Below are 24,349 nucleotides of genomic sequence, written 5' to 3' on the forward strand. Positions count from 1 at the left end.
TAGAAAAATCAAATTCCCTTAGATAAACAGTTTCGTAGCTAAATCCAAATAATATGAAATTGAAAAAAAAAATGGCATTCTGGTATAGAGCCTGTCCAAGGAACTAACTCAACAAGTTGGTCCTCAGTGAGAGCAGACAAACTAACAATTACTGGGAATCGTCTGGTATCAAACCGTAGGCAATAAGATCACCACTTTTGGCCTATAAAGCAAGAATTTGTCAAATGGAATGAATATAAAGTAGCTTTCGAGTCATGAAGGTGATTTCTGATATAAGGTCAATGATGATATTGAATGCCATATTAAGAAACTTATCAAAACATAATTATCATATTAAGCACAAAGTTGCTCAAAACTACTATAATGTATTGTTCCAGCCCACTGCAAACCAAGTTGTCCCCAGAAACTAAAGAAATGTAAAACATTGGAAAAATGAAGTTACTCAAAATTAAGTGCAAAAAGACAACATATGCCTAATAGACTTAAAAGCTAATGTAGTTGATTCCATTGTTAATGCTTCCACAGAGGGCTTTCTGCACCAAAAAGAATTCCAATAGGTTTCTGCATTAAAAAAAAAAAAACACACGAAGTATGAGTGAATTTTTGCATTACAAAAGTTGAGTATTATCCAAAAGAATTTATAGACAGCCATTATCTAAAAGAATTTATGTATGAAGTTTACCTCATCTATGGCATAGCTCAAGATTGTTATCATATTATGGAATTTGTCGAGAATCAATGAGACCTTCAAAAAAGAAAAAAAAATACATTAAAATTTTTAAAACATATTTATAATTATCTAAGCAAATGTGTAGTTACATTACCTGATTCAATGATTTCAATATCATTATCATGTTGATAAACTTCGATTTCTTCATCATTATCACCATCACATCTAACGGCTCGTAGCCAATCTTGAGTGCAAACCAATGCTTGCACAACCCCAGGACTCATTGAACTTTTGTATTTGTCAAGAACTCTACCACCGGTACTGAAAGCCAACTCTGAAGCAACTGTAGATACCGGAATCGACAAGATATCACGAGCCATTTGAGAAAGTATAGGATACTTTGAGCTGTTAATTTTCGACCAGCTCAAAATGTCGAATTTAGGATCATCTACATGATTCTCTTCTTTCAAATATCGTTCCAGCTCCGATGTCGGCCCAACATCATTCTTTTCAGCACTCATCTTGAAAAATTATTTTTGTAAACTAGAAATCCTCCTCTCACCAAGAGGAGAAGTTCTACTGTCAACCTCTGAAAATCTTTCCACCGACTGTAAAACTCGCCTTCGCCTTGAACTATGGGCAGATACATACTCATCATAAATCTTAAAGGCCTCATACTTAACAAGTGAAACTTGTGATTCAGCTTCATCCGTAGCATAGATAAGATGGTACATAAAACTCAAATATTTAAGCTTATACCTAGGATCAAGGACAACTGCAATAGCAAGCATCACATTGCACTCCCTCCAATATTTATCAAACTTACTTTGCATCTTAGTAGCCATTTGGTTAATAGATACATCTTCGTGTATAGCCATTCCAAGCAAGTGTTCTTGAATCGCAAAAACCTCATGAAAATACAAATTTGCAGTTGTATATTTATGTCCAGAGAAAAGCTTTGTAGCATCATAAAAGACTTTTAATAATCGGCAAATAACTTTAGCATTCTTCCAATCAACAACAGTAGGGGCTTCTCTTGCAAAGATGGCATCTCATGTCTGTAAGCGAGTGAAGGCACTCTCAAACTGTAATGCAGACTCTAGCATAAGAAAGGTGGAGTTCCATCTTGTAGCCACATCTATACATAAGCCTCTCTTACTTGAAAGCCTCTCTTGCAAAATGCATTTTTCAAACAACTGTTTTCTTGCTTGTGAACCCCGAACATATTTAACACTTTCTTGAATAACATCAACCGATTCTTTAATCTCATTGAGCCCATCTTGCACTATGAGATTGATGACATGTGCAGCACAACGAACGTGAAAAATCGACCTTCTTGTAGTAATATGCCTTTCCTTGAAAGAACCGGAACAAGTGTCCTAACAGCAACGGTGTTATTTGAGGCATTATCTAGGGTAATGGTACTTAACTTGCTTATATTCCAATCAATCAAGCATATTCAATTGCATTCGCAATAACATCTCCCCCAAGTGGAGCTGGAACCATACAAAAATTCAGAATCTTCTTATGTAACTTCCAATTATCATCAATGAAATGTGCTGTAAGACATAAATAACCTAAAGTTTGATTAGATGTCCGCATGTCGGCAGTTAAAGAAACCCGATGACATACACCAATCAATCTTTTCAGTTTAAGTTTCTCCTCTCCATATATATTCAACAACTCTTTCCTTATAGTTGTGCGTGATATAACTTTGAGTCGAGGTTGGATAACCATCATAAAATCTCTAAAGGCATCCTTGTCAACTATGTTAAATGGAAGTTCGAGCTTAATTATAAAAATAGCCAACTCTCTTCGAGCTCGATCTTGGTCAAACATCCAAGGCATAACACCCGCCCCTTCCTCCACATCATCGCCATCTCTAACGGATTTAAAAGATAATAACTTCTGGCTCTTATCTCGTGAGGTATAAGGGATGCATGTCTTATCCAAATGTCGTTTAAGACTACTAGTGCCACTGCTACCTGGGCATGCAAATAATTTATTGCAATAATTACACTTAGCCCTCTCATCTATCCCATCAGGTCCTTTCTCTTTGGTAAAATGATTCCATACAACAGATTTAGTTGGATATGCTCTTTTTTTAGATGTTTGTGTCGAGGAGTCCCCAGGAGTGCTAACAGTATTAGTAGCATTTTCAGAAGAATCCAAGACCTAAACAAATATCCACAAATTACCATTTCTTAAGTTTTGTGGAAATAAAATAAAAAGTAAATCTTACAGGAATGAAATAAATGCATCGTTATAATAAATAAATAAGAAGCAATTCTCACAGGAATATCGTAGTTCTCATTAATATCGTCCTCCATCATCATTCAATAAGGGGACTCACTTCAAAAGAGGTGTAATCACTAATCCAATGAGATTTTTTGAGGCTTTTGAACAAACCTGCAGGGGAGAATTAGAAAAAAAACAATGAGAAATGAGGAGATTGAGAACAACAAACACTACAGAGATTGCATGTAAAAACAACAAACACTACCATTCTAACCAAAATACAAACACCTAGCTTGTCTCCACTTGGCATTTTGGTGATAGAAATTACCTAGTACACTAGGCCATGTTTGGAAGTCATGAAATATTTTTCTCCATGGAATTTTAGTTTATCCGATGGTGGGAGATGGGCAAAGAGGGTGTGAAAGGGAGAGAATTGAGGGGGCATGAGTAAAGAAAGGGTGAGAAGTGGCTGAAGAACAGAGAAAAAAAAAACTCTAGTCAAAATAAGTCCCCCCCCCATTTTTCAACCACTTCGGACCATCTCATAGCTCCTGCCCTCTTAACTCTCTCCCTACCCCTCTCATCACTTGGTAAACTAATATTCAATGAAAAAGAATTTCACAGTTGCAAACATGGCCTAAGAGGAAACAAATAATTAAGCACCAATATAATAGTTTATACAATTAACATGGGTGAACAGAGGAAATATGTTTGATGAATTCAGCCAAACATAGTTTGAATTAATTCTACATCAAAAGGAGTTGTGAAAAATTCAGATCAGGCAACTTCGTGTCAGTACTTCGAGAGGACTTGGACTGGTTCCATATAATCAAAAGGACTTGTTAACTGTATAACCAAACTGAATTTCTGATATAAGCACTTGTAAGCCTCTTGAAGGGAAATGAGAATGACAGAATATTGGTCTCTGCAAATGCATTTGTTGATATTGGCTTCTGATCAAGTCCGTAGCTATGAAAAGTATAGTTGCATTTCTACTCTGACCTTGTATCATTGAAAATGCTAGTTATTGCAAACATTTCGAGAACAAGATACCATGTCCGCTTTGCCGGAGGTTGAGGCGTAGAGACGGACAAAAAAATGAGCATGTAGTAGAAACTATGCAGACTAATATAGATCGAGAACAAGAAAGAGAGGAGAATAGCAAAGGGCAACTTTCTTATGGAGAAACTAAATGAGACTGACAGAGCAGAGTAGGAAGTTTCATCGCGCATGACCATAATCAAATAGCTCTTAACATTGAACCCAAATGGATGCTTCTAGCTCATAGTTATAGAGGGTTTTCTTTCACATACAAATCTCTAGAGATAACTATTACAATTTGAAATAGAAAACATTTGTATAAAAAAATCAAAGACAATCAAAATAGTTAGCAACGGATTGAATGAGCACACATACCTTTTATTGCTTCAGAGATCAAAGAGATAAATTCCAATACAACACATGAACTTCATTAAGTTGGTTTTAAGGCTGAGAGTTATGAACAAATCTCAGACATTTCAAATTTTCAATTGGCACAGGTTCAAAGTATAAACAAAACAAAAAGGCAATTTCGAAAGGCTTATGAAAGATGAACACTTACCATTCACATAGGATTCCAAATTAGGCTTCAAACTAGAAGCTTCTTGACCACAGTCAATCGACCCTCGTTTTGGGGGTTTTCTAATTTTTTAGGGTTTTAAGAAAATTAGAGGGAGATTAGATGAAATGGATCAAAAAAATTGGGGTGCTTAGAGAGAGTGAGAGAATTAGGGTTTTCACTTTTCAGCCTATGGCATATACAAACAAGCTCCTTTTTTTCCTCTTACATCTCAATCCACAAACCAGAAAATAGAGATATTCAAATATTATTCATCAAAGAGATAAGGAAGGGGAAACCATAACACAGATTTTTTGTATTGAAATTATTTATGTGGGAATAGAACCCTAAAAAAATGGAGTGAGAGGAAGATAGATTTACCTATGTTAACAACACTTTTTCCAGCCTTTTCCTCTTCTGTGAGTGACCGTATGAAGAAGGGAAGAGAGAGATTGAGATTTGAGAATATATCAAAGAAGAGAGGAATAAAATGAAACCCTAGGCTCAAAAGGAAACGAAAGGAAGAGGGGAGAGAGGACTTTGGAAGAGAAGCGTGCGTGCGTGAGTTTTCTCAAAGCATATATATATATATATATATACATATGAGTTTTAAGTTTTAAGGAAAAAAAAAAAACTAAAGTAACTCGGGTTGGGCTGGGCCGGGCCCCTTCAAAATCGGCTCGACCCGAGATTCATCCAGGTTTTTGGATCTTAAACCCGACCCGACCCGAAACCTGAGAAATCTAAACCCGACCCAAGGTATTTTCGAGTCGGGTCGGGTAAAACCCGGCTCGAGTTGCAGCCCTAATGGAAATGGGAAGTCGAGAAGCACAACCATCAATCATCTCCAAGCAAAGACCTTAAATACAAATATAAATCCAACAGAATAATTACGGGCAACTCATATTGCTTACATTTATGAGAACAACAAATGTATTTATGACATTGTGTATTTCATCAATATGAGGGTCAAGGATTTAACAACAGGGCATGGAATCTGAAATATTTTAAAAAAAAAGGAACCTCAAAAGTGAAAATGATTGCAGACTTGAGAGAGGTTATTCATGCCCATCAGCTAAACAATCATCCAATATCAATATGAGGGCAATTAGAGGCAAATGTAGATTTCAAGTTCTCAGAGAGCAAAGGAACACTCGAGGCATGGTCACTGATTTGCAGCAAGACTTGAAATTATTGGCTGCAGTAAGATGTTGAGAGCCGTTACAATTTGTATCAACATCATTATTGAAGAAAGAGAGACACGGAGAGAGTATGCATCTTCTCAAGGAATATAAGGCTGAATTTGAATTTTGAATAACACATAAAATCAACATCAATAACAAAATGTAGAGCTGGATTTGAATCCTGAAAGATGCAGAGAAAACCAATAGCGTTAAGATGTTGAAGTGACTGCAGATATCTAATTATACTTGGGTAACTCTATCAATAATACAGTCATCAATGTAGGTTCCTTTATGCGTGCAGGGTAATCTATCAAACCGAGGGTCCTTGGCAATTTTGAAACAAAAAACAAAGGTAGCTTCATGCTTAGTGAATGGAGAGAAAAGAATGCACTCGAATGAATACGCAGTTCTGTGCACATGCCATCAAATGCAGATTTTGGAGGGAGAACTGAAATCATAATGTATTGTGAAGATATTAAAAAGTTCTCAATCACAAAAGATGATACCTCAAAGCCATGCTCAAATAATTATATCTATAAACATTGTTTGTTTAATCCCAGTATCTTCAATCAAATTTAGTTCTTTTCTTTGGGTATCTCTCATTAAAAAAACAATTCTTTCAATTTCTTCTAGATGTGTAATAACACAAATAAAAAGAAATATAATTTAAGCAAATAAAAACAATTATTTCAGTGATTAGATAACTTGGTAAGTTAATCTAAACTTCTAGAGATTCTAAATTTATTTTCTACAAAGAATTGACAAAGGCAACAAACAGTGTCCCTCTCTCTTAGGAATTTCATCAAATGGTGAAGTGGGTTCAAACAAAAAAGTACTAAATGCATAGGAAACAAACAGAGGAAAGAGGGTGTTAACCTTATTTTAAATGAAATACCTGTATTTTAGTCAATTTTCTTTGTGATAAGGGTACTTTGCTCATTTTATATGAGATAAGGGGTACCTGAAATAAAGGCAATACATAAAAATGGAATAAGAAAATCGATAAATCCTAAAACCTACATGGACGGAGATAAAAGATAAAGGGAAAAACAGAGAGTGATTGGAGATAGAGAGAAGAAGAGGGTTACTTGACTGGGAATCTTCAGCTAGAAGAAGGTGACTAGAGATCTTCGTCAAGAAATAGTGTCTTTGTAGTTTGATCGCACGAGAGGAAGAAGAAGTCGATAGGATTTTCTTAGATGGAGATAGGAAGTGGGGTCTTAACTCTTAAGGCGATATGATTGGAATTTAACGTGGGGGAGAGAGAGTTCGAGAGAAATCTCTAGCGACGAGAAGAGGAAGGAATCACAAGAAGTGTTGCGACCAGATTTGGACGATCCTCCAGGGGCAAAGTTTGAGTGAAATGACAAGATTAAGGAAAAGGGAAAATGTTGTTCGGTAGAATATAATGACCTGGGAAAGGAAGTTGTTAGGATTTATAGGATACAACTAGAATTAAAGCAAAATGGTGAAATGAATTGTTAAGGATTCAGGCTTTTAGTATAGTAAGGAAAGGATTTCTGACAACCTGAAATAGTAGTTTCCTGATTTTTAGCCACTTCACCACTTTATCATTAAAAAAAGAGAAATGCTATACTCACAAGTGCCCTTGCAAAAAAGGGGGTAAAGGACCAATGGGGGCGCCTTTTAGCCCTTTTTTGCAAGGGCATCTGGAATCTAGCACTCCCCAATAAAAAACATTATCGGTAGGCAAACGTGTCCTTAGCACTATAAAAAATTTGATGGGTTAATTTCATAAAAGGGATTTGCTAGCGTCCATCGCAACAGGCATTTCGCGGGCCATCTGTTGCATGAGAGAGCAGCCACATATGCTCACCTATCAACAGATTTTGTCTTATTCATGATTTAGCTGCTCTCTCATGCAACAGACGGCCCGCGAAATGCCTTCCGGCAAATTCCTTCATAAAATAGTATAATAAAATCAGATTGAAGACTATCCCATGCGCTTCAACAGCTGTTTGCATCCAATCTGACAAAATTTCAGATCTTATAATAAGGATCTTAAATGTGTCCATGATCCTGATAATGTGTCTAGAGTGTCTGGATCTATTGACATGCCTACCCCTTTTTTGGATTTCTTAAGTCTGTTCTAATATTCCCCATCTATTGCAGAGGATGGTTTTAAATTTCGGCCTGGCCTGAAACCAAAATTTTTGCCGAAATCCAGTAAAAAATCACACCAAATTTCATTAATGTACAGAAATTTCGGATTTTGTGATGTCGGTTTTAGTCCCAACCGAAATTTAAAACCATGCACCCAAGCTAGTATTAAAAAATGACTTAGAAGGGCCCATGGGCCTTAATACGGACTCTTCATTGAGCCCATTATGGGTGGCGTATAAAAGAGTCAATTTCCCAAAACACAACACCGAATACATTTCCCAAAAAAAAGGTCGGATGGTAAGGTGAAGGGCTGGGTTAGGGTTTTTCTAGCAAACATTACACCGTCTCTAATTCCCAAAATTTTGACTGATAGCTTGAAAAATCAATCAAATTCTAGTCCTACTGGAGGGAAAATCCTCACTTCGATTTGGGTTCTTCTTCAATTTTCGTTTCACAAAGGAACTGGGGTCGGGACTGCCTAGCAATGGCCATTAGGGTTTCTCTCTCCGGTCCTTCATCATCTCCGTTTCCTCCGTGATCCGTGAACGAACCCCTCATATTTTCTGGTTTCAGTAAAAATCGTATGCCCATTTTCATTTTTTTTTCTTCCTTTCTTTTGTGAATTATATGGTTTGAATGTTTTATGAACATAATAGGATTCATAATAAGATTATCTCCAATTCTTAATTATTGTACAACAGCTTGCAACTTGTTACGGTGCATATGATTTAGTTACAAAGTAGTTATTGTAGGATTATGCATTTTAGATTTGCGAGTGTTATAAAAATACGCAATCACTAACCACCTTGTACACAGAGGGTTAGTGAGCCATACCTTATTTGCGCAACCCAAACGCGGAAGTGAGGATCTTGCTTGATGTTACGAGCCCGTTGATATCGCAATCGATCTGGTAACGATCTCATTGTTTGTCGTAGGAGAGGCTAATAGAGTCGCTCCTTCGTTCTTCACTATCACAAATCCGAGAGCCTACGGATGATGGCTCTAGAGAGAGTAGGGAGAGAGAGAACGAAACTTGGGAGAGAGAAGGAGGAGAGATTGGACGTCTCATGATATAATTCTTTTCTAGAGATATCAACTACTTATATAATAATAGTAGTCCGGGATTATAAGGCTCATTCTCAAGATAGGAGTCTAGGAATCCCACCCAAGTCCAACTCTAATTGCTTATCAAGATAAGCCACAACGAGAGTTTTAATATATCATGATAACTAATTGGATTTATCCATTTAGTGTTGGGGGGCCCACCACCTATGTGGGCGTTTCTTTGGGTTACGGGTAAACCAATCCTTATCCCAACAACGAGTGTTAGTTACTTGTTATGTATGTGTCATGTAAATGGGTAAAGGGGTTGATGATGTGGCGCTCTCTTTGTGCTTGTATTTAAGTTCTTTATTTCAATGAAATGAAAGGAGAAGAGAATTTTTGATGTAATCCTAGAAGGGATTACAACGCAACCACTGGAAAAGGGGCGAATCAAACTCTGATGAGATCGGAACTTCTTCGGAAAACCTAGTAAGACGTTAGATTTCCTTAAAATATTCAAAAAATCAGATAAAAAATGAACAATGAAGCGAATCACAATCAATTTTTGTTTAGATTCTTAGTAGAACATGGGTATTGTATTTAATTTTCGTTTTTCAGCTCATGGTCTAGGGTATGCCCTATCCAGCTGTTCTGGTATCCAATGTAATTTTAGTATCAATGAAAATTGTCATCTTTAAAAAAAAAGAGATTCTTAATAGAACATTAAGACATCAAGCCAAGAGGAATTCACAGATATGAAAATTCCCAAAGAGAAGAAATTTTATTTCTAATCTTCAAATCAAAGAAACAGTCCGAAGAAAAACCGCCATTAACATCAGTTTCTTTGCTTTATCTAGCTTCAATCACAAAATAGCCAGGTCAAATAAAAATTAGAAACCCAAACCAACTAGGAAAGTAGAAACCCAAACCAACTAGGAAAGAAACTCTGTGTAAAAAATAAAATAAGAGAGTAAATAGGAGGAGATGTGGAAAACTCACAATCGTTCCACCTTAACCAAGAAGTGCGAAATTAGGAAAACGTTGCTGGAATTGCAATCAGTTCTCTCACATGGCTCCTTCAGGTGCTGTGTTGGTCCGTTGTACCAATCGGTCAAAAATTTTGCATCGTTGAGTTTGAAAAATGCCATGATTTGACGTTGACAATTTCCACGATTTTTCAGTGCTTTTCCGTATTGAATGGTTCCAAATCTTAGGTATCAATTCCATCAATGAGTGCTAGTTGTGCTACTCTACGAGGTTGACAACCAAACACCACTTACCACTATTCTCTGAGGTAAGTTCCCGGCAAATCCAATGCTTGTCTCCTCCCTGTTGACTACTTATTCCACTATTCCCCGAGTCTATGCCGCGCAACCAAACATAACCTTAAGGAAAACAATGATTGGTTAAAAGGATAATGGGACTAACTCACCTTATCTTTTATTATATAACTGGCTGCTGAGAGCTTTTTGGGAATTGTAATAGCTTCCGAGAGCTGGTTAAATAATAAATGACAAGGTGAGTTAGTCCCATTATCAAACATAGTAGTGCCATTATCAGTACCCTGTACGCACAAGCGTACATACATTTGGACATAGATCCTCATTTTATCTATATGCCTTTCCATTCCACGAGAGGCCTGTTTATTATTTCTTATTTTTTCATTTTTTATCTGGGACCCGTAAAACTTTTTTTCTTTCCCATCTAATGACACCCATTGTTGGTTCGGTTTGCATCGTTATTTGCTTCACTTGGAGTCTTCTCGCATTGTTTGTTCTTAGCTTTTCGCTGTTCCTCATGGTAGTTGCTAATATATAAATGTTAACGAGGTAAGAGCCTACCATTCAAAGAAAAAAAAAAGGTAAGAGCTTTTTCACAAGTTCATTCTCTCTCATTATTATCAAAGCATTTCTTTCCTGCATATTACTTGAACTAGTTTTATGAGCTACGATCAATATAGTACTTGTCACGGCTTTGAGGACCATCCTTAAGCAAATCACACACCAGGGTTGTCACGGTGTTAAACTGGCAAAATGCTTCATGCTGCAAATGAATGAAAAGGTTGTTGAAATACATTTTAATGAATCTCATGCTTATAGTTTCATCTAATTGCGTAATATTGTTCACTATCTAACACAAGCTTGGTGAACTTAGTTGTAACCAGAGATGATACAGTGCTAGAGGTGGCTTTCGATATTGGTGTGATAGATGATACATTTTGGAAATGTCTTGTTTATCTTTTACCTTTATGGCCATTCAATTTATAATAGGATTCTCCATAGTTGCCGGAAATGCCTTGGGCAGGTGTGAAACTCGTTTCCCCGGAAATGCGTTTTGGAAACGTAACAAAATAAAAATAAAAATTTAGAGGAACTTTTCTGAAATGCATGAGAAACTTATGAGAAATGCATGGGAAACATATGAGAAGCTTATGCGAAACATGTATGAAATGTGTGATAAACGTATGTGAAATGTGTGAGGAACTTACGGGAAAATAATCACACTAGAAAATTATCTAATACATATTAAAAAGAAAAGCAATAATATGTATAGTTATAAAAGACAAAAATAAGTAAAAAATATGCTAAAAAAATAAAATATTGAAAGAACATACATAAATAATCTACCTATGCCTATAATTTAAATAAAAATTGTGAAAAAGTTATAAATTCACGAATTTATGCATAACAGTTTGTAAAATTTAGAAATTAGCAAATTTATACAAAAACACATTTTGTGTTTCTATTGTGTTTCATATGCGTTTCCCTTAACATTTCTATATCGTTTATGAAACGTTTCTATTATGTTTCCTAAGATGTTTTTCAATGGGTTTCTCATTCGACTTTTTTTTGCTTTCCTGTTTCTCGTTTTCCCTTTATTTTCCGCTATGTTTCCCACTTTCGTTTTACGTTTCGCTTCCCGAATCTGTTTCCCAACCTGGTAATGCGGGATTCTCTTTGTCTTGACAAGCAAGATATTTCTGTCATATGCAGTTATCTTCACAAGATGGCATCTTCTCATCATGTTGAAATGGAGGCAGCCAAACTTTTGCACAAACTTATTCAAGAGTCGAAGGATGAACCTGCCAAACTTGCAACAAAACTCTTTGTGGTGTGTGTCACTTTCCTTTTACAAGTAATATATGTAGAGGTTTGATCCAATGCGATGCCTATGTTTAATCATTTTTGTATGCTACCAGATATGCCAGCATATGAAATCAAGTGGGAAGGAACAGTCCTTGCCATATCAAGTGATATCCAGGTGAAAATTTTGGAACTTATTTTTTAAGCGATTCTAGGATTTGAAACTTACATTTGAATTTCCCTACTTCTTAGTGGTGCGTAATCATTTAGTGCATGGACAAAAAAGTTTGTGTATGACACATTTGAATTATTGATCTGCTTTTAGTTGGGGTTGTCTTAGGTTTATGCTTTTGAATTGAAAGTATCTCAAATTTTTGTTACCCAGGTCACAATTAATGGTTCAAATACAAGAGGGAAATATTGTGTATAAATGTATTGTTGAACACTGCAATGAGTGAGTCTACAACATGAGAAAATACAAACCTACGATGGTTTCTATACATGTATATCTGCATGACTTTGTCTCTGCCAGTAAGATAATGGATATAGCTTGACTGTGATTCAGATTGTGACTGATGTTGGAAGTATTTTAGATCTAGCCCTTGCATGCAAACCACTTACTGGACACCTGTGCATATGGTTGCCACTTTAACCTCATAAATTCTATATTTAAGTCTTCTCCATTTATCATGCAAGGGCCACATTTCTTTTTTATTTATTTATTTATTTTTTTTGAAAATGATAGCCAATTTTATTGAAAAAGAAGACCGAGGTGGTCAAGATACAAAACATATAACAAGGAACATAAAAAGAAGAATAAGAGAAAGTAGAGCTAAGGGGGAGCAAATAGAAAAGTGTAAGCTCATCCATGGAAACTCCCTCCCTATCAAGACGGTCGGCCACATGGTTAGTAGAGTGCCGAACGTGATGAAATGACCAAGGGGATCTATCCATCCAATCATACATCTCTTTGAATAGGTGGTCAAAATACCATCGTGGTTTTTGAGATTTCTTGAGCCACCTTATGACATTCAAAGAGTCTCCTTCGACAAGAAAGTTTTGCACCTGATCTCTAGCTAACTAACAACTTCAATACTTGATGGGCCGCTTTCACTTCGGCCTCTGTAGCATATGGAAATCCAATAGGGCCTGCAAAAGACCACATCACCTCTCCACTATTCCTTAGAACCCCTCCTATGCCGGCCGGGCCCGGGTAACCCAAGATCGATCCATCAAAATTAAATTTCACAAAGTCCGGCACCGGGGGTACTCAACCAACGACCCACACACTATTCTCCAACCCTCCCATAGATCATAGGCAGAGACAAATCTGAAAGATGGGAGGATCTTCACCCAGGAAATCGTGAGGGCTAAGCCTCTGATGAATAGAAAATCCGGGTTCCGAGAAACCCCTTTGAAAACTCTTGCATTTCTTGCCTTCCACAACACCCATATAGTAGCTAGGAAGGACACATTCTAAAGCATTTTGCCTTTCTGCTTCCAAGAGACAAGGGTCCAACATTGAAGCAGCTCCACCAACTTTTCAGGGAAGACCCAAAAAATACCAAATCTTTCAAGTAATTAGCCCCGAACTTCTCTAGCGACTCTGCAATGTATAAGGATGTTTTCCGCCGTTTCACCTGCCTCAATACATAAGGCACAATGACCTACAATGATCATCTTCCTTTTTCGAAGGAAGTCGACCGTTTGGATTCTACTTCGAAGAGCTGCCCACCCAAAGGTACATACACGAAGAGGAGCCCGGAATGACCAAACTTTAGCAACATTGGAAGATGCAGGGCAAACCATTAGGTTAAAGTAGAAAGATTTAATGGAGAACTCACCAGACGAATTTCAGATCCATATCCTTTTGTCTTTCCCATCCTGCTTAATGTGACATTCTTCTAGTAATTCCAACATTCTAGCAATAGGTCCACCCTTTCAAAAAAATTCCTTCTAAATGCAGGCATCCATATGATTCCATTTGATCTTCTATCCGTATTGTCCTTCACAAAGCTCTCTTTGTTCAGTGCAATGGCATACAGATCAAGAAACAAGTCCTTCAATGGTCTATCTGAGGCCCATTTATCCAGCTAGAGAAGAATCATGTCACCTTTGTAGACTCTGAATCTAGTACCCACTACAAAGAGATGGTTGAACTTCATTATGTCTTTCCACAAAGTTGCTCTAGGGGTTCTGAACCTATCCTCTGAGCTTCAGTGACCTGGCGATGCCCCATATTTCCCTTCTATTACCTTCGCCCAAAGATGAGACCTTTCCTCACCAAACCTCCATAGCCACTTACCTAAAAATGCAATATTCATCTCTTTAATTCTTCTTATACCCAACCCTCCTGATTTAATTGGAGTGCAAAACAACCTCCCATTTCATACCACTTTCTTTTCATTATTTCCTCCCTAAAGAAACAGACGTTGAATTTGCTATATCCTTTCAGCTATGCTCACTGGGCATTTGAATACTGACATATGATAGAAAGGCATGTTGGCAAGGATTATAGTAAGCCTGCCCCCGGAGACTAAATTTCTTTTTTCCCAAGTGTCTAACCTTCTTTCCACTCAACTATTTGATCCCAACTATTTCTTCTTGCTCTGCTCGGCCCAAGAGGAAGACCCAAGTAAGCAAGAGGGAAAGTAATCTTGTTAGATCCGAAGATTCCCGCCAAACCTAGTACTCTGTCCTCTTCTAAATGAATGCGAAACACTTTGGATTTGGTAAAATTGGATCTTTGCCCTGTAATCACTTCATAGGGGAGAATAGCTTTCAAATTTAGCACTTTTGAAGCTTCAGGAGAGCTGAACAGAGGAGTATCGTCGGCAAATTAAAGCTGGGATACTTCTACCTCATTTGAGCCAACCTTAAAACCTTCTATCAGACCACAACTTTTTCCTTTCTCCATAAGGGAACTTAAGGTCTCCATTACAATGACGAAGAGGAACGGGAAAGAGGGGCTCTTTGCCTTGAAGCCACGAGGAGATTTAAAATTAAATTATATTTCTTCTTGCAAGGGCTACATCTTACTGCACTAACTAGATCCATCTAAATTTAAATTTCAGGAAGCGCTGAGAAAGAGGCTCTGGCTTCTGCACAAACTTCCTCCTCACCTCCACACTACGACACACCTCCCTCCCCACACATTCCAAAGATCAAAAGCAGACACAAATCTGACAGTAGAAAGGGTTTTGACCCAAGAAATTACCAAAGCAATAACTTTAGTTTTAAATCAGACCTTTGAACACTCTAGCATTCCACTCTTTCCACAACACCCACATGGTGGCTAGCAAAGAAACATTCCACATAATCTTTCCTTCTTCCAAGGGACCAAGGACCAACTAAGAAATAGCTTAGTTTCGGTGGAATTTTTAACATAAATTCTACAAATCTAAGGGAAATATTTTAGTTGTTTACGGGGCTGTTGTAAGTATTTCCTTCAAATCTATGACTTCTATTACTCAACATTTCAATAGTTTGTATATGACTAGAATCCTAATTTGTTGATTCCCTAGACTCAAGGAAGCACGGGTACTCTTTGGAGGCCCACGCACCTGTATCAGGTGTGTATTGGGTGCGGGTGCGCCCGGGTACTCCATGGGTACATACCAGGTACGCACCCGGGTACTCCATGGGTACACATTTGGGCTCAAAATTACATTTAGGCCCTGTTCAATTGAGATTTTGACAGCCGATTGAGAGCCCAAAACTGATTATTGGAGTCAAAATTATGTTTAATTTTGAGCCCAATAATCTGTTTGAGGCTCACATTCGATTGGGAGTTGGGACAATCCCAAACGAACAGCCAACAGGGCCTTTAATTTTTAAATTTTTATAAATATATAATAAAATATAAAAATATATTATATTTAGTGTACCTCCAACGTATTCGTATCGTATTTTTTTATTTTAAAAATCACATATCCACATACCGTATCATGTTGTACCCGCACCCCGCACCCGTATCCGTGCTTCATAGCCTAGACTCCTCTCATTGGAAGTCGTGAAGGGTTTACGATAGGTATATAAGGATGCTCAAATCCGGATCATTAGACTAAATTAACTACAGGTATAGAAGGATGTGCAAATTTGGATAAATAGACGAAAGTTATACACTAAAGGTGGAGATTTGAGCTAAGCGCTGAAGAATGAGAACTGTGCTCATCTCTGACTGCAACCTTCTCTGCAACTTCTATCAAGGTGATTAAGATCGCCCATAATTAGGGAATGAGCTTCCAGCTCTTATGCCCCGATGGAATGTTAAACCACACATGAATGAATTAGGTTACACAACATAAGGAATGGAGTAACAACATGAACCTACCGAAATGCCCAATACATTTTTCATATCTCACTCTTTTTTGAAATGGACATATATCCCTCTTCCTCCCCTCAACTTCAATTGTTAGGGTGTTTCTGATCCTATCCTTCTGAAGTAAATTTTCAATTTCACTTATCAAAAGAAGTTCTATCATTCTTATGTTGCTTTAATTTTTTGTTTTGTTGGTGTACTTTTATGTATCCATTTCTGCTTGTGTGTGAAATTATTAGATGGTGGTGATGCCACCGATGATATTCCATGATGGGATATTTTGGGCCCACGTGTCATTCTGTCCAATCAAGAGGGCCAGTGGTCGGTGAGTCACAGATTGATGATTGTGAAACGGTATTCACAATAAATGTAACAATGCATTTAATAAATGTTGAGTATGGTCGTGTATGTGCGCACCCCACTATGGGTCATTTATGTCTTTCACTATATATATATATATATATATATATATATATATAGTCTGTGTGCGTGAGAGAAAAATAAATCTCTCAAATTCACTCAGATGTTCTCCCATCTATTCGCTTCTTCAGCTCTCTCTTCTCTCTATTCAATGCAGTTCATAACATGGTATCAGAGCTTCAAGATTGAAGATTGAAGATTGAAGATTGATACTCCATCCTTGAAACTCTAACCCGAGAACTAACCTTAAAAATCATTGCCGCACCTACCTAGAACCCTAACCCTAACAATCACACCCTTCTCTCTCTTCCAATCTATACCGCAACCACCAAAATCCTAACCCTAGCCCTAGCAAACCCTAGTTTTTCATTCGAACCATCTTATGAAATCCGATTTTGGGTTTTTCAATACCTAACCCTAGACTCACCCTATACATCTTGTTTCCATTTTTCTTCAACTATTTCCTCCCCTCTACCCAACCGCCGAACCCATCTAGGGTATTTTTCACCCCATCAGATCTACCCATAAATCCTCTATAAATCCTCTATTGAATTCTTTTCCAACCTTTTCCTAAAATCAGTCCCTAAACTCATTTTCATTTACTTATAACACTTCATATTCATGGTTTAAATCGATATTCTTTGATCTTTGTCATCTTGTGGTTGATTCCGGATAATTGTTTGGTGATTTTATCACGTTGGTGGTGTATGTTCGTGGTGTAATTGTCGCTTTCTATCCCAGAATCGTGTGTTAAAGTGTGAGATAGCATATGTAGATGCTTTTGTTGGTGGCTTGTCAGTGATTTGATGGTGATTAGTTGTTGTTGGTGCTTGTCGTTGGTTGATGGCTTTATTTGTGGTCTTGTGAGTGGTGGTGATTGTTGGTGATATAAGTGCACGCCAACCGTTCGATGAAATGTCTGAGAGAACTTGTTGTTGGCTTTGGCAGTGTCGTTTGCGACCTGTTACTTGTCTTATTGATGGTGTATGTTGGATCTGGTGATTTTGTTGGAAATTTATTGGTGGCTTGATTTTCGGTGTTGTTCTTAGTTGATATTCATTAGTGGTGGATGTTAGTTAGATTGGTGGATCTGCCTGTGCCTGTTCATGTGGCATCTTTGATTGCATGAATAGTAACTGATTCATTGCTTTGTGGTGTTGTGATTCTGTGGTGTTACCATTCGTTTGTGTTGTTGTGATTTTGTATACCTATTCACCGTGGCTACGTCCTCTATGGTTTCCAACCCTTTTCCTGTGACTTCTATCAAACTTGACAGATCCAACTACCCTGCATGGAGTTGGGCTATTAAGCTCTATCTCCATGGCCAGGGCAAACTAAGTTATATCACATCGGACCCACCATCACCTACGGACTCCACCTATGACAAGTGGAGCCAGGAGGATGCTAATCTTCAGTCCCTGTTATGTCTGAGTATGGAGCCCAAGATTGCTAGTCATATGTTGTTCCTGGAGTCCTCGAGAGCTGTTTGGTTATGTGCAGAGACACTCTACTCAGGAACCAACAATCTTACGAAGATTTGTGATGTTTATTCGGACCTTTTCAAATCGAAGCGCGGCGAGCAATCTGTTTAGGAGTATTACTCCGAGTTTGTTGGCTTGTGTGAGCAGCTAGACTCTTACTTGCCGGCCTCTATAGATCCTGCTGTGCTAGCCAAACAGAAAGAGGAGCTCCATGTTGTTCAGTTTTTTGATGGTCTACGAAGAGAGTTTCTTTCTGTGCGACAATCGATAGTGGGTGAGGGCAGTTTTCTCTTGTGTTCAACGAGCTCTTCGTGTTGATGTTCCTGATGGTCCTGTTGGTGAGTGATCTGCTTTAGCTGTTTAGTCTGGTTATGGTTGCGGTACCCGTGGTGGTCGTGGACATAGTTGTTGCGGATCTGGTAGAGGTTTTGGACGTGATTAAGGGGAGACTGAGGTACCGGTGGCTGTGGATCCCGTTATTGTACACATTGTGGCATGGAGGGTCACACTGCCAACTACTGCTATGACTTGCATCCAGAGTTACGACCTCCACGGGCTGCACATCACATTTCTTGGACTCCCAGAGCAAGTTCGACGACTGTCTCTTCCACGCCTAGTTCTTCTGATTCACTCGTTGTTTCTCGTACCGAGTACGAACATCTACTTCGTCTACAAGAGGGAAGGGAAACAACCCATTGCCACACTTGCGACGGAAGGTAACAACCCATCTAGCTCTCTTAGCCACACCAGTTCATGGCTCATTGACTATGGAGCCTCCCATCACATATCGGGTAACAATAGTCTTCTTAGCCCCTTTATGTCTATGTCCACTTTTCCATCAATTACTTTGGCTAATGGGGCTATGTGCCCTATCTCTGGTGTAGGGGACACATCTCTTTGCTCTAATTTATCTATTTCATTTGTTTTATGTGTTCCGAGTTTTCCTTGTAATCTTCTTTTTGTTAGTCAGCTGACTTGTCGTCTTAATTGTTCTATGACCTTATTTCCCTCTTATTGATTTTTTCAAGATCTTGCGACTGGGAGGAGGATTGGAACAGGCCATGAGGTGGATGGACTCTACTACTTTGACGGTGATGCTCTGCCCACTGCGTTGCGCACTTTAGTTGATTCGTACATGTGGCACTGCCGTGTTGGTCACCCTCCAGCAGATCGTCTACAATATTCTTCAGCTTCATGTGTCTAGTCCTGTTAGTTTCATTGTGAGTCTTGCCAGTATAGAAGACACTCTCGTGTTTCCTTTCTGTCACGTTCTGTTAGTCGTGTTTCAAGTTCGTTTGAGCTAGTGCATTATGATATTTGGGGTCCATGTAGAACTCAATCTTTATTTGGATATCTATATTTTATTGTATCTGTGGACGATTATTCAAGAATGTCTTGGTTATATGTTATAAAAGATTTATGTTGAGATTACTAACCAGTACTCATGTTCTTAAATGCCTGCATACTGACAATGCACGTGAATACTTCTCTGTCTCAAATGGGTTTAAGGAATTTCTATCTAGCCATGGCATTATTCACCAATCGTCTTGTGCTCATACCTCTCAGCAAAAGGGTGTTGCTGAGAGGAAACTTATGTATCTTGTAGACATGGTTGGGACTCTTCTTTATCAGATGCGTGTCCCAAAGTCATATTGGGCTGATGCCGTTCTCACATCATGTTTCCTAGCCAACCGTCTTTCATCATCAGTTCTCCAAAATCGTTCTCCATTTTCAGTTCTAAATCCATCCAGTGATCCCTTCCCATTACTTCATCGAGTCTTTGGTTGCACATGCTTTCTTCATGATCTTACTCCTGGACTCGATAAGTTGGATCGTACTATCAAATGTAAATTCTTAGGCTATTCTCGTACTCAGAAAAGCCATAGATGTTCTAGTCTTCAACTTGGTCGTGTCTACGTGTTTGCTGATGTTACGTTTTTTGAGGATACCCTTTATTTTACTAATTCTGTTTCTATTCCAGTTCCTCCTTCTCAGGTTCCATTGCCATTACCCGTTCCAGTCCTGAATTTGACACCCCCTGTGGAACAATCCAAGCCATTGAAGGTTTATTCTCGTCAAGGTCAGCAGTCTTCACTGCCATCATGTCCAGCCGACACCTCATACCCACCAGCTCCTTCACAGCTCGCAGGACTCCCTACTGCTCCAGAGGTAACTGTTTCTCCTGATGAGGCCCTTATTTCATCTCGTACACGCTCTCGTTGTACACATCATCCCATTTCTGACGTGGTTTCTTATGCTCATCTGTCACCCTCCTATAGCTCCTTTTTATCATATATGTCTTCTGTTTCTGATCCACGTTTTGTTGTAGATGCTATGGCTCATCCATGTTGGCGTGCTGCAATGGATGTAGAGATGGGTGCTATGGAGTCAAATCATACACGGCAGTTGGTCCCTCTTCCACCAGGGGCACAGGTAGTAGGCTGTAAGTGGGTGTTTATAGTAAAATACCTACCAGATAGGACAATAGAAAGATTGAGGGCTCGATTAGTTGCAAAGGGGTATACACAGACTTATGACATTGATTACACAGAAACTTTTTCACTTGTGGCAAGACTCCATTCAATTCGTGTTTTGATATCCCTTGCAGTGAACATGTCATGGCCTCTCTATCAGCTAGATGCCAAGAATGCCTTCCTGCATGGTAATCTGCTAGAAGAGGTATACATGGAGCAACCTCTTGGGTATGTTGCTCAGGAGGAAATGAAGCATGCGGTCTGCAAGTTACAAAAGGCAATATATGGACTTAAGCAATCCCCTCGTTCCTGGTTTGGAAGATTCAGTGAGGCGGTGATACGATTTGGAATGAAACGGTGTGCCGTAGATCATTTAGTGTTTAGCTCTCGGGGTAAAGATCGTAGGATCTTCCTGATTATGTATGTTGAGGATATCATAATCACAGGGAGTGACAGTGCAAGGTATACAGAAGCTGAAGGACTTTCTTTAGAAGGAATTCTGCACCGAAGATCTTGGTCGTCTGAGATACTTTCTAGGGATAGAGGTAGTATATCCACGTAGAGGGCTTCTCTATCACAAAGAAAGTATGCACTGGATATATTGGAGGAACTGGTCTTCTGGGAGCAAAGCGAACTGAGACTCCCATGGACCCAAATGTTAAGCTTTTACTTGATCAGGGAGAGTTAATAGAGGATCCAGGCAGTTATAGATGTTTAGTTAGGAGGTTGATTTACCTCACTGTCACATGCTCGGATATCTCTTATGCAGTTGGCTTGGTTAGTCAGTATATGAGTGCACCACACACATCTTATTGGTAGACAATTCTTCAAATAGTGAAATATGTTCTCTTCAGAAAACATAGTTACATGAGGATTGAGGGATATCTAGATGCAGATTGGACAGGATCTCTTGCAGATAGGAGGTCTTCAAATGGTTACTGTACTCTTGTGGGAGGTAATTTAGTGTCTTGGAAAAGCAAGAAACAAGAAGTTGTATCGAGGTCAAGTGCAAAAGCTGAGTACAGAGCCATGGCCTATTCATGTTGTGAGTTGATCTGGTTGTGATCATTCATGTCAAAGATTGGGTTACCCTACTCATCACCTGCGTCGCTCCATTGTGACAACAAATCCGCCATTCATATAGCCATAAATCCAGTCTTTCACGAGTAGACAAAACATATAAAGGTGGATTGCCACTTTACTCGTCATCGGATTCAAGAAGGGGAGATTTGCACTGTGTTTACAACATCAAAATTAAATAGCAAACATGTTTACGAAACCATTGAACAAGGCTTGATTGAGCGATTTATGTAACAAGCTCGGAATGTATGATATACATACTCCAGCTTGAGGGGGAGTGTTAAGTACGGTCGTGTATGTGAGCACCCCAGTTCATCTTTCTCTCTCTTTCTTCTATCTATCCAATGTAGTTTGTAACAATAACCCTTCTTAAAATGTGGCCGGTTTCTAATGAAAGCAGCAAGATGAATGGGTGACTAGAAATGGGGGATAACAGGGAATGGATGTAGGGAGATCTTCTTTAGTTTAACGTAGCGTCATGTGATTGTGCAAAATTGGGAGCCCCCTCCTCAGAGCTTCTTGAAGCTTAATTTTGATGGTTCTAGCTTGGGGAACCCTAGTCGTGCTGGAATTGGTGTTCTTAGGGAAGACGGGGTTTGCAGGGCCTATAGGTGTTGCAGAATGAAGGTGAGGCGGAGGTAAGAGCAGTTCATAAAGGTATTAATTGTTTGGGGAAGGACAGTATGGATAGGGTGGTAGTGACTTAATGGATCGAAGGGCCCTCCGTGGAGATTCACCCAACTCTTTGACGAGATCCAAGACCGGGTGTAAGGAACGTCAATCATTTTTAAACACCCTAGAAGGTCCACTAACTGTGTGGTAGATAGACTTGCTAGGGATGGAGTGGGGAAGCAGGGGTTGGAGATGTTTGATTTCCTGCCCCCGTGATCTTTGTTTTATTTTTATTGCTCCTCTTTGTTTTCCTTGTAGTTTATTTTTGTAATCTCCGATTGACCATCTCGATCTTCCCTTTCTTTTGAATGAATCCACAACCATTAAAAAAAAGGGTAGAAGTGGAGGGAGACTCCCTGAATGTCATCCGTTGGCTTAGAGGATCCCGTGTGCTTCCTCGCAGATTCACACAGTTCTTTGATGAAATCCAAGATTGTGTGGCTAGGTCTTCAATTGTCTTTAATCATGTTCGAAGATCTGCCAATTGTGCTGCAGATAGCCTAGCAATGATGGGGATCGAAAAGGAGGGACTTGAGATGTTTGATTTCCTACGCCCTTGATTTGTTTCACTTTGGTTGTTTCTTGGCTTTGTTTATACTTATGATGCTATTTTATATTTCGAGTGGTTGACCATCTCGGCCCTCCCTTTCTCTTGAATGAAAGTTTGCTACCATTAAAAATAAAAAATAAAAAAATAAAAAATGGAGGATATGTGTGTGAGTGTGGGTGTTGTGGGGGAACAGGGGCGAGGATGGGGTACAGTGAATACTAGTTTATTTTATGTAAGATATGTTAGAGTTCATTCCATTATTCCCGAGATCGATTTGATGCTTGCATATATTGTCCAATAAACCTTTAAAGGCCTGTTTGGATATGGTTTAGTTTATATCAAATACTTTGAGTTCATTTCTGTATCAATTCAAGTAAGGTTTTGTAGAAATGATGACGGTGAATGTGGGTTTATTTTATGTTAGAGTGCTATAGAATTGATTCGATTATTCTTGTTTGGTGCTTGTGTCTATAGTCTGGTAAACCTGGAAACATAAGGGCCTTTTTCAATGTGCCCAGAATCTTGGATGGAGAGACATTTGACGATGTAGTTGTTCGCAAATTTTGGAATGGACCTGTTTGTGAGCTTCTTAAAATCGAGTTGGACCGATCACAACATTCATTTTTCACCCCAAAATGTTGAATGTGACGAAAACACATCTATCTCTTTGCATCCCATTCAGAAATGAGTTGGCTACATGCAAGGTATTAAATTCTTGTTTCCGTTTCGGTCGGCACACAAATGGAAACATTTCTATTTTGGTGGAAATCTTGTGAAATCATAGAAACGTATGGTAACATGTGCAAATGATGAAATTTTAAGATGAAACTTTGGGAAACGCTAGAATAAGAACAAATACATACTTAAAAACCATCGCATAAGCAAAAAAGCCATCCATAATGGCTTAATCACATCGAACACCTAGTGACATGCACTGTCTCACATGTCTGGAACAGTGAAGTCAATAAAGAAGTAGAATGTAGTGAAGTATAAGAATGTACAATGATCAGTCTCCCCTCTAAGGACCCAAACTCTATGTCAAAATATTACATAGAGTTACTAGGAAGAAATGTGTTTATTTGATTTGCAGTGTTTTTTCAATTTACAACAAATTAGGGCAGGATTTTTTTTTTTTGGTTTTGATAAAAACTAGCTTCATAGGATGTAAATTATAACCTCTTTCCATTTTTTCATAGTTCTGACCATTTCGGTCGAAATTTCAAATTTTCAATGGAAATAATGATGTGGAAGGAATTCATTGAGATTTCATTTTGGTGGGGATGGAACCATAAACAATTCGGTTGTTTCGGGGAAATTTAAAACCATGGCTACATGTGGCTGCATTAGCAAAAAGTTATACCCAAACAAGCCCTAATGCTTTTATGACTGGAGGTTATCTTGTTAGAAGCTT

General features: G+C 38.5%; 1 protein-coding gene and 1 long non-coding RNA gene across 4 annotated transcripts in view; one reads left to right on the forward strand and one right to left on the reverse strand.

Annotated features, from left to right (window-relative positions):
• Positions 1–327: 327 nt before the first annotated feature.
• Positions 328–937, reverse strand: LOC143863691 (uncharacterized). The gene is made up of 3 exons (XR_013240943.1): positions 825–937; positions 683–745; positions 328–561 (listed from the first exon to the last, which is right to left on the reverse strand). It is a non-coding gene; the product is annotated as an uncharacterized LOC143863691 (long non-coding RNA).
• Positions 938–8,089: 7,152 nt separating this feature from the next.
• The window catches only part of LOC143863519 (chromatin structure-remodeling complex protein SYD-like), a 66,608-nt gene continuing 50,348 nt past the window's right edge, over positions 8,090–24,349 (forward strand). For 2 of the 3 annotated variants that reach the window (XM_077374201.1, XM_077374203.1), the window contains exons 1-3: positions 8,090–8,394; positions 11,851–11,968; positions 12,057–12,118. In XM_077374201.1, coding sequence (XP_077230316.1) covers positions 11,864–11,968; positions 12,057–12,118 — 167 coding nt within the window. In that variant the 5' untranslated portion in view covers positions 8,090–8,394; positions 11,851–11,863. The remainder of the gene's footprint in view (positions 8,395–11,850; positions 11,969–12,056; positions 12,119–24,349) is intronic. The other variant, XM_077374202.1, reaches the window with a different exon arrangement.

The sequence above is a fragment of the Tasmannia lanceolata genome, unplaced genomic scaffold, assembly GCF_043159265.1.
Source record: "Tasmannia lanceolata isolate RefF3 unplaced genomic scaffold, GAP_Taslan_0.1 ptg000044l, whole genome shotgun sequence".
NCBI classification, from domain to species: Eukaryota; Viridiplantae; Streptophyta; class Magnoliopsida; order Canellales; family Winteraceae; genus Tasmannia; species Tasmannia lanceolata.